Source organism: Vidua macroura, chromosome 5 (assembly GCF_024509145.1).
Source record: "Vidua macroura isolate BioBank_ID:100142 chromosome 5, ASM2450914v1, whole genome shotgun sequence".
In the NCBI taxonomy this organism is placed as follows: domain Eukaryota; kingdom Metazoa; phylum Chordata; class Aves; order Passeriformes; family Viduidae; genus Vidua; species Vidua macroura.
The window spans coordinates 21,316,203-21,329,308 of NC_071575.1; the positions used below are offsets into that span (position 1 = coordinate 21,316,203).

Consider the following 13,106-nt stretch of genomic DNA (forward strand, 5'->3'; position numbering starts at 1 on the left):
GGTGGAGAAGACACATCTGAGAGATGACAAATAAAAGACCCTAAAACTGGGCTTGCTGCCTAAACCTGGCAAGCAGTAAAATGTACCTGACTGGTACCATATTTCTCTGGGGTTATGGACACACTTGTGTCCTAGGGGCAGAAAGGCTCTATGGAGTAAAGAGGGCAGTGACATATTTTGTGTGCCCTTCTAAGGCAGGAAGGGAAAAAGAAAAGGGAGATTTATACCACACTGGCATAGTAAGCTGTAGTTTTGGATTTCCTCGTGCTCTTGTTGGATTGATCACCTGATATGGACTTGAAGAGTGGAGGAGGAGATGTACTTGAGCTGAACTGCATAAAATGCTAATATATTTTCATTAACATACTCAGTAATTGGAATGCTGCTTTAGTTGGGATTGCAGCTTCCTGTATATGTTTTCCCATATTTATCTTATTTCAGAAGATACAAGACAATACTGAAAAAGTTGCTATCTAATGTTAAAGAAGGAATTTAAAGTAAAATATTGCTTTGTTGATGAGCCAAGGGCAGTAACATCAGAGAAGAGTAATTTTAAATTTGAGCTTTTGTTCATACCCAAGCAATACAGCTGTTGGACAGCTCAGGTCTGTAGGCTCAAGCACTACACGGGGAAAGGGATCCAGCATAGCCCAGCAAGACTGGAATGCCAGATAGACAGAGAAAAAGAACTTGAATCAAGATAAGCAGCATTTAGCCTGGTGTTCATTTCTCGCACATGGTCCCCAGACAATCCAAAAGCCTGTACCAAAAAGGCCTAATCTTAATTTGCACAGTCCTTTTGGTTGTTTATAAAGCCCAGTGAAAATGCATAAGCCTTCTCACTAGTTCCCATTCCCTTATGGAGGCAGTAATTAAACTGTCCCATTGATAGAAACATCTCTGACATAACATCTTCACAAGAAGCTCAGCCACACTTACTTCTTTTGAGATGAGACTAATGATTTTTAAAAACTGAACCTGTATGGGTAACCTGTCCCTGTGGAATCAAATAGGTGGAGTGGGAGTTTGCATGGCTGTCCTAAGTTTCAGGCATTATGCCACTCAGCGGTTTCTTCTGTTGCAGTTTGGCTGTGGCACTGAAGGAATGTGTTAAAGCTGGCAAGAGCCTTTTTTTCTTTCTTTCTTGTTTTTTCTCCTTTTTTTTTTTTTTTCATAATTTTTTCTTTCATTTGGAAACACATTTTTCCCTCTTTGTTGCTGTGGTTGCAGATGCTCTATGCAGTTATAATTTTTATTTACTGGAGTACCTGAAGTGGGTGGCACCAGAAATCACTGGGGGCCCTAGGACCTTGCAGATGAGCTCTGCACATCAGTTACAAGTTTTGTGTGAACAGGAATAGCAGGAGAAAATATCTGGTGCATTGGACAAGCTGAACAGGCTTTAGATGCATTTATTGAATTATATAGGTGGATCCTGGGTTATGGAGAACAGGAGCATCAGCTGGGTAGGCAACCTGTACAATGCCTGCTCTGTTACAGTCACAGAGCTTGGTGAAAGGATTTATGTAAAAACAAAGTATAGTTGCAACAGTTCTTCCTCTTTCCTTCACCCTATTTTGGTGTATTTGGACCTGCCGGTCTTGCTAAATACATCCCCGTCTCAGAAATCTCCCAGCTGTCCACACTCATTGCTCCTATGACAGGAATGCACCATAGCCATTATGATCCCCATTTTTGGTTTTATTTGAAGTACACATAAGTAGACTTTGCAGATTGCTTTGAAATGAGCAGGTCTGCCTGTATGTGTGTACCTCTATCCTAAGATTTTTTTTTTCCTTTTTAAAATAACCAATAGCTTCAATTTTGCATCAGTGCATGGTTAAAAAGCAATACACGTCAGCTATTTCTTAACTTCATTTCTCCAATGAATTATTTCTCCTGTTTTTTTTTTTTTTTTTTTTGGTTTTTTTTTGGTTTTTTTTTTGTTTTTTTTGTTTTTGTTTTTTGTGTGTTTGTTTGTTTGTTGTGCAGTTGACTGAAGAAATGTTAACATCCCACTCTAAATCTCTCAGTGGAGTCTCTGTTCCCTTCTCTGATATAACAGATGGGTTATTGCTTGTTATAATTATTAACATTGTGGTGTGGGACAGGGCTAGGGTGGGAGCCATTCTGGGGGGCGAGGGCGGGTGCTGCGGGAGTCGTTAAGGTTGGAATGTTAACTCCAGTGGTGACTGACTGTTTCCGTAATAGCAGGTTGTTGTGGCTGCACGCTCTAGTACTTGAGGCTGTGTACTTCACTGAGCTTGTGGTAGAGCCTAGGGCGAACTGCTGTCCCAAGAGAATGCTGGGATGGATAGAACTAGCCAATATGAGTCTGAACGTGGTGACTTTGCTGGTTGTTCTAGCTCCAGATGTCAGCATGCTTAGTTTTTAATTTTGATTAATAAATGTTACTCCATTCCCCCTCCCACACCTGATTCCAGCCCTTCTTTCTTCTTCTTTATTTTCGGTTGTTTTTGTTTGGGTTTTTTTTGTTTTGTTTTGTTTTTTATTTTTTTGTTTGGTTTTGTTCTGTTTTGTTTTCCTTTATGAGAGACATGAGTTAAAAGACAATTATATGATAAGCCTTTTTGGTTTCAAACTGCATCTTGCTGTCATGTTCAGAGTACGTGCCAGGCACATTTGAAGCAGCTTCAGGTCTGAAATGTGACTGGCAGGTGTGGAAGTGTGGGGCAGAGTGGGAATCGAGGGTGCCTGCTAAGGCCAGCTGCCCTGCGGAGGATAGTGCCTGGAGAAAATGCCTCCTACACTGTGCCCAAGTGACAAACCAAGGGTTCAGGAAGCATATAGCCTAAGGGGGATAGTACAATGGTATTGATACAAACTTTTGTCTTAATTTGGTGAGGATTAACCTCATTAGGTTGGATTTGGATTAAGACTGTACCTCATTCCTCTGACCTCTGTCATGTTTTACATGGTGGTGCAATGATAGCATGGCAAAACCAAGCTAAACATCCCCAAACCGTCAATCCAAAATGCAGGGTTTGAAACAGCCAGGTGATATTAAAAGGGCTAAACTGTAACATGGCGTCTTTTCCAGGCCATGTGGTGATGTTTCACAGGTGTTGCTTTTTACATCTGTGTTGCTTTTTCTCCTGTTAACTAGAAGATTGAAGAGGCTGCAACTCCCTTTTTTCTGGAGTAGGAAAGGGTCTGCAAACATGTTTTGGATAGCACATCAGCCTTCACAGGGCTAATGCAGGCCACATGAAAGAAACCAGTATTAATTTTAAATCATTACTTCTAATTTAAAAGCTACCCAGGTCCAGATTGAGCACTCTTGAGCAAAGACACAGTTCTGTACTGGAGCTAATCTTGTATTCTTACTTACATGTATGAAAAAGATATATAGGGAAGAAGTGGTAGAGGTATGTTGAGCTGATTCTGGAGGTGAAGAGCATAACTCTGCCTTCTGGTCCTTCAAACCCTGAAATGTCAATTGGAAGAAAAAAGTAAAAAAAAAAGCCAGAAGCAATCTGGAATTTTCCGATGTTTTTTTATGGCTCATTGTGTTTCTAAAAAGTCAAAACTATGGTTCATTTACCAAGCCTTCACCCCCAAGTTTAAAAAAGTGTTCAGAAATACAATAAAGATCTAACCAGAGCTTCAGAGCCCTATTTCCTGCCTGCTATGTTATCTTTGTCCCTGATCTGAAAGGTGGCTGGCCTTGGTCTTCCAGTAGTACAGGCCTTGCTCTGCCCCAAGAGCTCCTTGTGGGAGTGCCAGGAGGAGACTCACAGGTCTTTTCTGAGTCAGAATTCACATTTTGACAACACAGCTGTTAAGTACATTTTTAGTAACTACCTTTGATCACCTTTGCTATAGGTGTGTAGCATGGGCAGAAATACAGCAGCAGAACAGACTGTTCTGGTGTAATTCTCTTGACCTGTTTCTTTCTTCTGTGGAGAGGAGGGGAGAACAGTCTGGCTGGCCTCAATATTGGTTTGCTTGTTGACGGCCCTGAAACAAACAGGGACTGTCTTTTCCTGGTTATTCTTCACCTTCTCTGACTATTGATACTTTTGCATATGTGGACCCAATTAAATTCTAGCCCTTTGGGTTTTCCTGGCTGTAAAAGAGAGAAGGTAAAAAAAAAAAAAAAAGTAGTAATTTCTCTGAATGGTTCCCTTTCTAAAATACTTCATAGAAAGTGTCCACCTCTGATTTTCCCTTCTTAAGAGGAAGGGGCCATAAAAATTAACTTGCAGGCAAGATTCCGGGTCTTTCCTGGATTCCATTTCCTCCATGCTAAATTGCATTTTCTGTAGGGTTGTAACAATGCTCAGTCTTCCTTTAGTGTATTCCTTTTGCTAAAGAGGATAATGGAAGGGCCTCCCTGGTCCCTCTAAGGAAAGGAATATACGTGAGTTAATGGGTGATGCTTGCGATAGACATGACATGGGAGCTGATGCAGTTTGAAACACTTCCTCTCCTTGTGATGGGTGTGACTTTTCTTTAATATTTTTTTATTATGCTCTGCATGGGTGGACAGGTATCTGTAAAGTCAGTTCTCTTCTCTCCTGCAGGGTGGATATGCAGCCTACAGATATGCACAGCCTGCTACTGCAACAGCAGCCACGGCCGCTGCAGCCGCTGCAGCAGCTTACAGCGATGGGTATGTAAGGGAGAGGTGTCTATGGGTACTAGCTTGCTGTGCTCAGGGATTCAAGGAGCATTGATCCATCACAGAACTTCTGCTTCTTTCCTCCATTTCTTTGTCTGGCCTGCACTCGCATGTGCACACATGCATGCACCACCCAACACAGAAGACTTGAGTGCACAGTTTGTCTCTGCTCCTGGTCAGTATTGCCCTCAGTGTATGTGAGCTGGCACAAATCCTGGCCTCTTCCCTATCCTTGTGATTCTCCTCTGCACAAAGCAGGCAGTGTAGTTACAGCCTCAGAGTCAGAGATCCGGCTTCGGGCAGGTTACTAAATCACTGGGTGCGTTTCTCTCCCCATTTTAAAGTAAAAATGACTCAGCTTATGCAGTGCTCTAGGATACTTTAACATGCAGCTCTGAATTGATACGAAGGATTGTCTTCATCAGAGTGCTTGCCTTAAGATTTTTCACTGCCTGTGCAGTGAGGCCGTGTTTTAATCCTAGCACATTAAAGTTTATACTCCTCTCATAGTGGAGAATCCCTCACTGCTTTCCATTTAGCAGCTGTTACTGTGCCAGTAGCACTAGTGCCAGCAGTCACTCTCCTCCCTAATTGCATCACACAATTACCCAAATGTAAGGGATGCACTAGCTGACATTTCAAAGGTGCTGACCTCTTCCCTGCAGGTCAGGCTCATGGCCTGTGCCGCATTGCTCCTGGCAGGCTGTTCTCTCGCCCATCTCATACAATGCATGGCAGCATGCTCATAGGATCTCTGCAGAGGAGCTGCCTGCGTGCCTGTGTGTGCATGGATGCATACATGTGTGTGCAAGGGCATGCTGCTGCCTCCATTACCTGTGGTCAGACAGCTATTACTCTGCCCCTCCCAAGTGACTTTTTTTTTCTTTTTATATCTTTTCTCCTTCTCTTCAGTTACGGCAGGGTGTACACAGCAGATCCTTACCATGCCCTTGCCCCTGCCGCTAGCTACGGAGTTGGCGCTGTGGTAAGTGGGATTTTCTTTCTTGTGCTGTTTCTCATTTCCAGGATGGGGAACAGCCATTGGGTATCATGCAATGAAACCTCACCCACCCAGAAAAACTTCTTTGTTGAGGGAGGAGGTCCTTAGCAGCAGTGCTGGGTTCCCAGTTGTTCAGCATTCATGTCTGTGTGTGCCCTAAGAAAGGAACCAGGCTGTAGGAGACCAGTTATTGCTCAGTCTTGCGCATCATCTAGTACAAAGAAAAATGAATATGAATAGCAAACAGAACTGCCAGGAGCCAGAACACTGTTGGTGAATCAGTAGAACTGTATCAAGATGATACATAGAGCAAAAATCAGCAATAGATAGAAATTCAGGATACACTTTTTTTGCCATTTTCAGTTCTAGGAAGCAAGGGAATAAGTTGTTCTTGTGACATCTTGCAGCAAAGCTGCTTCACTTGGTTCCCTCTTGCACTAGTGGAAGGATGCGGTGTCCTGCCTGCCAGCAGTAGTTATGCAAGGGCAGGATGAGGTATGCTGGCATCAGAGGGGAATGGAGCAGCTTGCTGAAAACACATGCTTGCCCATCTGCTAGCCAGTGCAGTATCTATGTTGTTGCAAAGACTGGAATATAAATGTGCTCAGAGAAAAAGACACCTAAAAATAGATATCTGCAGTGTAGCACCTCCATTTCAGCCTCAGCTCATCATGTGGATTCTCTTTAGAGTCAATGAGGGAAAAACAGGTAATTCTAGGATACCCAGTCATCATATCTATTTTAGACCTTTACCTTGAGGTGAGGTGAAGAGCATCCTAGAAGTCCTGGTCTCCGCAGTCTCTAAAGGCAGCCTGGACAACTGGCTTGAGATTAGGACTGGTGAGTCCCCTCTCTGGTACTGAATTCCCTTCCACCAAGACTTGCCAAACTTCACCTCCAGCTGGCTGGCCATGAGCATGCCCTCCTGAGCCACATCTTTGGTTTTGCAGGCAGAGTTCTCTCTTGCTTCTTAGAGGTGCTGATGGTGGTGGGTCAGTGCCAGGACAGGTCCTTCCAGAAGCATTTGGGTGCTGTCCTGGGTATCTCTTCACAGTTCTCCTCCTAACAACCTCTTCTTCTCCCATTTCATTTCTACAGGCGAGTTTATACCGAGGTGGCTACAGCCGATTTGCCCCCTACTGAAGTGACGTGAGCCCCCTGCAAGTGGGACAGCCCCCCCAGTTCATGAGGCCTGGCTATTGCAATATTTACTAGTAGAGGAACTCTATAGCAAGTCGAGGAGGAAAAACAAAAACAAAAAAAAAAAAAAAACAAAAGAGAAAATACTTTTTTATACCTCACTATGTTCTTCAAATATGTATTTTTTTTTCCTTTAAATTTCTGCCTTTAATTCTTTTGTTCCAAAGATTGTGCTTTTTTTTTGTTTGTTTGTTTGTTTTTTGTTTTCATTTTTGGGGTTTTTTTAACTGTGGTAAAAATAATGCATTTCCGTGTCTGTATGTTGGTGCATAGCTTAGCCTACCAATCACGGAAAAGGCGACTAGCGATAAGGAAAGCTGTTAGAAACTGATATCATGCAATTAATCAGGAACATGCAGACAGAGTTACTTCCCTGGGTCTGGTGCTTGGTGCCTGTGAGACAGGAGGACGTAAGGGAGAAGTCTCCACCTGCTGTGTTTCTGGTCTGCAGAAGGAAGCAGTCTTTGTCTGTGGCGGGGACCTGAATGCTGATGGGAAATAGTCATTTACGTTTGGAAATGGGGAAATGGAGAGACTTTCTTTGTTTCTGTCACCATCTGACACGCACAGGTTTGTGACAGTTTCAGCAGTGTCAGAACTTTAGACTTCGCAAGAGAAGAGTCCCTCAACCTGCCCAAAGACTTCAGCTGTTACCTGCTCTAGAGGGGACAAGACTTTGAAAGGAGTTTTTGATGAGGATGATCTTTTCCCCACACACAGAACTTTTACTCGCTGGTTTTTGTGCGCTGCAGGTGGCTGTAATTGTCATAGTTTTCATTCCTCCTTTTGAAGATCCTTCTCTCTTGCTGTCCCTTTCCACCCCATCATTCCATGAGGAGTGGCAGATGCAGTGCAGGATCACGCAGAGTACCTCTGTTGCGGACAGTGAGTGATTAAACTTGGGGAGGTGAAGCACCTGCAGCCTTGCAGAGGAAGAAAGCAAGCAGAAGAGTCGAGCGCGGCACACGCTCTGAGGCCCAGCATGCTGGGATTCTGCTCCTGTTCACCCTGGGCTGCTTAGGTGCTTCTGCAAGTAATCTATTTCAAATGATGTGAGTGAGGAAAAACCAGCCATGCATAAGCTGCTTGAGGTGAGGGACAAGCACGTGCGTTTGTGTGGGGGAAGAGGATCTTTTATATCTAAATGTGATCCTGAAGTAGTTTTGTATCTGGCAGAAGCAATTTGTGCAAGCTCTGAATTCATAGGAACTTCTTAACCACAAGTTATTTCAGGCCCTTCCATAGCTGCATTGGAGCCCCCTGGGTTTGTTCTGCCCAGCTTCTCACAGAAAGTTGTGCACCTCATCTGCTGAGTCCATATAGACACTACATATTAGAAGACTTGGAAGGATAGAAACTATTTAGCTGAGGGGTCCACAACTCCCAGGACCATCTCCCTTCTGCTCTCATAGACAGAGAATTTGCTGTGTTTCAAAGACAGCACACTTAGATGACTGTGAGCTGTGATGTGATGCAGAGTTGCTGCTCTCCAGACCTCCCTGTTCAGCTGCTGGCACCTAGAGTGCTCCCAGTAATCCCAGTGGTCAGAGGCAGGCTCTAATCGCATGCTGGAAAGATGCAGAAGTGTAATTGTACTGGGTTGCCTCGACTGCATGGATTGGTGCTGGGGTGAGCCACTGTCCTCAGAAGGGCAGCTCAGAGTATGGATTTGCTGGTGGAGCCTCTCCAGCTCTGTTGAACACCTGCTTTTCCATCCATCACTGATACAGAATAGGAAAATTCCTGCATTTAACACTAAAGCAACATCAGCAAGCAGACGCTCCTGGGGGAGTGTCCTGGTCCAGCCACACATTTTTTGCTCTTCCCCAATGATACATGGAGCCTCTCTGTGCACAGCAGAGTGGAGGCACCTCAAATGGGAAGAATGGGGACACCATTAGTTAAGCTAGAGACCCTGAAGCTATCGATTTTCTGGAGGAATAGCTAGATAGAGGGGACACCAAACTGCCAGCCTGTTGGCCACTTTTTTTTTTTTTTTCCTGGTTTTATTGTTGGTTTTTTACCTTTTTTTTTCCCAAGCCAAAGTTTGGTTTGTTGTAGTTATGACAATTTTTTGTTGTTTGTATATAAATATTTTAGCTTGAAAATAGGGAGGGGGAGAACAGGGTGTTGGGGCTTTCACAAAATCTAGGAAATGAGGGAGACTCGGTGTGTTTGGGGGTTTTCTGCCTGAGTTGGGGTAGAAGAGGGAGGACTTGTGGTAGAGATAGTAATATTCAAGGGGAGTTATTTCCACTGCAGAGCAGCCAGGGGACTTGTGGAGCTGGGATGCAGCAAAAGCCTCTCTACTGGACTTGTTCTTCCCACTGTGGATGGAGGGCCTGATCGAGGCCATCCCTTCTCTTCCTGCAGGCAGTTCCTCAGGCTGTGAGCCCAGGAGCATCTGCAGAGCCCCGCTGGGGCAGCTGCTTCCCACCTGCCCCTCTCCCACATTCAGTTCAGCTGGTTCTGACTGCAGCTCTCCAAAAGCCAGGTTCTCCCACCCTGAGTGCCCTCCCCTGCCCTGGCAGTGCCACCTGCAATCCCCCCCTGCCACTTGGCCTCCCTGGGAGTGGGGAGGCCAGCCCCATTTCTGCCTCCTGGCAGAGTCTATGCATGGCAGCTTCAGCCCGCCCACGTATATTAGGAATGTGAGGGGTTTAGTGCAGAAGCACAGAACCTTTGGGGGGCCATGGTCCCCCGATCTCCGAGTAGTACCTGTTCTAAGACCATCCAGCCTGATTCCTCCTGTATCCGAGCCTGGCCTGCTCTGGTTCCTCCCTGCTGGGTTTCTCTGGTGCATTAAGCAGCCAGTGTCTCTGTTGGCTCCATAGTAAATGCTGCAAGATCCCCTGAGGGAGCTTGCTGATAGCCTGGCTTCCTGCTCTCAGCACTGAGCTGCAGAGGGAACACCAGGGACACTTGCATGGCTGGGGGCCAGAGGTAGCTCACTGGTTCCAGGTGTCCAAAGCACCAGACCTCCCAAAAACTTGCATGGCAATGTTTCTTGAGTGAGTGTTGTGTGTGACAGGAGAGCTCTTCAGCCTTTCTTCCCTGTTGGTGAACAACAGCTTCGGTTTCACTCTGATGTGTTATGAACTGGCTAGAGATGCTTTCAGAGTAGCCAAGGTGTGGCTATATCCATCTTCTGAAGAAGTGAGGACAAAGCCTATATCTCCCTATGCAAAATGAATTACGTTTAATAAATTGAACTGGGCCCTGGCTTATTAGAATGATGGCAGCTAGTGCTTGTCTGTGCAATGGGTCTGCAGTCACAGGTCCCTTGCAAAGCAGGGTTTGGCTTTCTGAGGGAAATCGCACAGGCAGCCTGGCAAATAGCTTGCTGTTTGTCACCTTCTAGTTTGGTGGCATCTGGGATTCCTCTTGATGCAGAGAAAAAAAAATGTATCTTTAATGTAGCTGTTTGTACTGTCTTGCAATAGGTCCAGCCAGCAGATGATGATATACAGATGAAATTTTGGTTTGAAGAGTTGGTTTATTTAATGTGCTGGTCTGTATTTCCTTGCAGTTACAGTTGTGCTGGTATAAAGTAACTACTCCTGGTATAGCATATTCTCTACTGGGAATAAGTTATATTGATGCCCAGCACGTTAGCAAACTAGTTTTGTCCTGGTCCCCATGTGTGGGAGGCTGCACTGTTGTAGATGGGTTAGCTTTTCTAAGAAAAGCCATGACAGGACCTGGAGGCAATGGGGAGCTCGGTATGAGCCTACTATAGCCAGCTTTTCCCAAGTTAAGTTTGGTGGGTCCTGTGTCATGAGTTCAGATAGACAAAGCCATGTTTAAAGATAGCTATGGCTTGGCTGTCCCAGTGCCTGAGAGGGAGCAGACTTGCCCAGCGAGGAGCACTGGCTCTGGAGTCTGAGACCTGTGTTTCAGACAGGGCTCTGTCAGTGACCCCTCAAGGGTCCCTGTGGGGCAGTCATGTCGCTACTTTAGACTTCGCTTCCCTGTCCCTAAAGTGAAGTTGAAGTTTATCCCTGTTCTTACCTGCTTTGAGATCCATGGGTGTGAAGTGTACAGCGAGAGCTGAGGAGGGTTTTCTGAGTAGCTGGCTCGAGTGCTGGTTGTGGAACAGTTAATGAAGCCATTTCCCTGCCTGAAAGGAGACACTGGCTGCTGGGCTTTCAATTCCAGCATCCAGAGCTCTATCAGTGGGGAATACAAAGCAGAGCCTCCCAGTTCTACGCATGTTTTTCCCCAGCCCATCTCTATCTGTATCTTCCCATCCTAGCCACGAAGATGGAGGCAAGTAGAAAACAGGTTTGGGGAGCACTTAGGAATTTAATAAAGGGAAACCCAAACAACAGCTCTGGGGAGCGCTTTTGCTGAATCTAGCTCCAAAGGGAAAGCACACAGGCAGCCTGGCAGAGAGGACCTGCTGCCTGTGACCCTCTAGCCTGGCAGGGTGGGGGAATGCTGTCCTTGGTGTAGAGGGGTGATTTTTAAAGTGTTTTTCCTGTTTGCACTGTTTTAAAATAGGAGGGGGGAAAAAAACCAACCTAGTGAACAAGATGAACATCCAATGTAAACTTCTTTGTGTTTTTATTTTTGACATGCTCTTGGATAATGTCAAACATTTTGTAGTATACACCAGTGAGACTTGATTCTTTGTTGCATAAAACACTATTTTGGTGATGTTAATGTCTGAAAAGCCTGTTCCCTCCATCCCCACCTTACTGATTGCCCTCTCCACCCTCCAACCCCAGTAAACTTCTCTTCTACAATGAAAACTTCAGTCAACATGGCAAGCAGGAGTCTGATAGCCAGAGCGTGAAATGGGGCCCTTTGCAAGTAGGCTGTGGGGTTTCTGTCTGGTATGCTTTGCTCCAGCCAGGAGTTGTCAGGAGAGCCCCCGTCCCTCTGCAGTGCCTGCATCAATGGCAGCCTAAACGGGACTCAGGATGGCCAAGTCCCGTCTCTGTTGCCACTGCTGACCCTGGAAGACAGCTTCTTGCTGGGGCTGCCAGTGCTGCCCATGGTTGTCCTCTTGGGTCCATGGGCTGCAGCTGGCCCAGGCTTGTGCAGGTGACCAGCTTCCCATGCTGCCTCTCAACTTGTGGTAGAGCAGGAATGCATCAGCCAAAAACCTTGCCTGATTTCACCAGGAGATTGCTGGTGTCTAAAGCCGTCCACCAAGATATTAATTTGGCTGGCAGTCAGAGTCAGCAAAATGCCCGTTAATCTTAGGAATGTTTTTTCTTTTTAAATTTTTGTTGATGTTCTGAAGTGGGTCAATAAATATCTAGCCAGATTCCCAGTTCTCTGCTGGTGGAGGGGCTTGTTGCTTCCCTGAGGAGTAAATTCCTTACAGAAATCAGGCCTCCCACATTAGTAGTCTCAGTTCTGGTCATGTTTTTCTTTTTTTTTTTTTGTTCACAGTATTTTGTGTGTGTGAGTGTTGTAGTTTTGGCAGCTCAATTGGGCTGCATTATCAAGTGACAAAATCATCCTCTTTCGCCCTAGGGGATATGATTTGGTTTAATTTTCTTTCCTTGGGTTTTTTGTTTGTTTGTTTGGGGTTTTTGTTAGGCTTTGTTTGGTTTTTGGTTTGTTGGGGTTTTTTTTGGTTTTTTTTTATATGATAAATCCTGCTTGTAAATAGCTGGAGCTAAAACCTGGGGCTGATAGCACATGAGAACCAGGGCTAAAGAGTGATACAGAGCTGGTGGAGTATTTTACTGACCTCACAGGCTGATCTCTTTGAGACTTGGAGATTTTCAGTGCGAGGCTGAGATGCCACAGCACCTCCAATGGCAGCAACAGACTTGCCCCTTCTTGCAGTCTCCCCAGCACCTCCCATTCCAGGTACCGCTGGGGAGCAGGACGTGTCCCGAGTGGGATACGTTCCCTTCCCCTGGATAATTTCCTAGGACGCCCAAGCCGCTTGCCCAGGGTCCCATTTCCCTGCTGACTCTGGAGAAGCAGTATCTGCATCCCAGGGCTTTGTGACAGCCTTTAACTTCCCGCCCTCCCTCGTTAAGTATCATATTGTATAGTAGCTTTCAGACCATACAGTATTCATTGGGTTACTCCTATTATTATCAAGTAGCTGGAATTGTGAAGGTTGGAGTAGTTAGATCTTTAGCTTTTATTCCTTTTTTTTGTATTACTATCCATGTGTATAAATTATTGATCATGTTGCTGGCTTTTATAAACTCTAAGCAAGGGGGGAAACCCTTCCTAACCCTTTGCAAATGGTAATGAAGCACTGTTTTTAAATAAAAGAGAGAAACACCA

General features: G+C 45.2%; 1 protein-coding gene across 7 annotated transcripts in view; it reads left to right on the top strand.

Annotated features, from left to right (window-relative positions):
• The window catches only part of RBFOX2 (RNA binding fox-1 homolog 2), a 171,059-nt gene extending 157,953 nt beyond the window's left edge, over positions 1-13,106 (top strand). For 4 of the 7 annotated variants that reach the window (XM_053977393.1, XM_053977395.1, XM_053977396.1 and 1 more), the window contains 3 exons: positions 4,548-4,636; positions 5,558-5,630; positions 6,744-13,106. In XM_053977393.1, coding sequence (XP_053833368.1) covers positions 4,548-4,636; positions 5,558-5,630; positions 6,744-6,788 — 207 coding nt within the window. In that variant the 3' untranslated portion in view covers positions 6,789-13,106. Of the gene's footprint in view, positions 1-4,547; positions 4,637-5,557; positions 5,631-6,743 lie in introns of those variants that run through there. The other 3 variants (XR_008437083.1, XM_053977397.1, XM_053977398.1) reach the window with 3 other exon arrangements.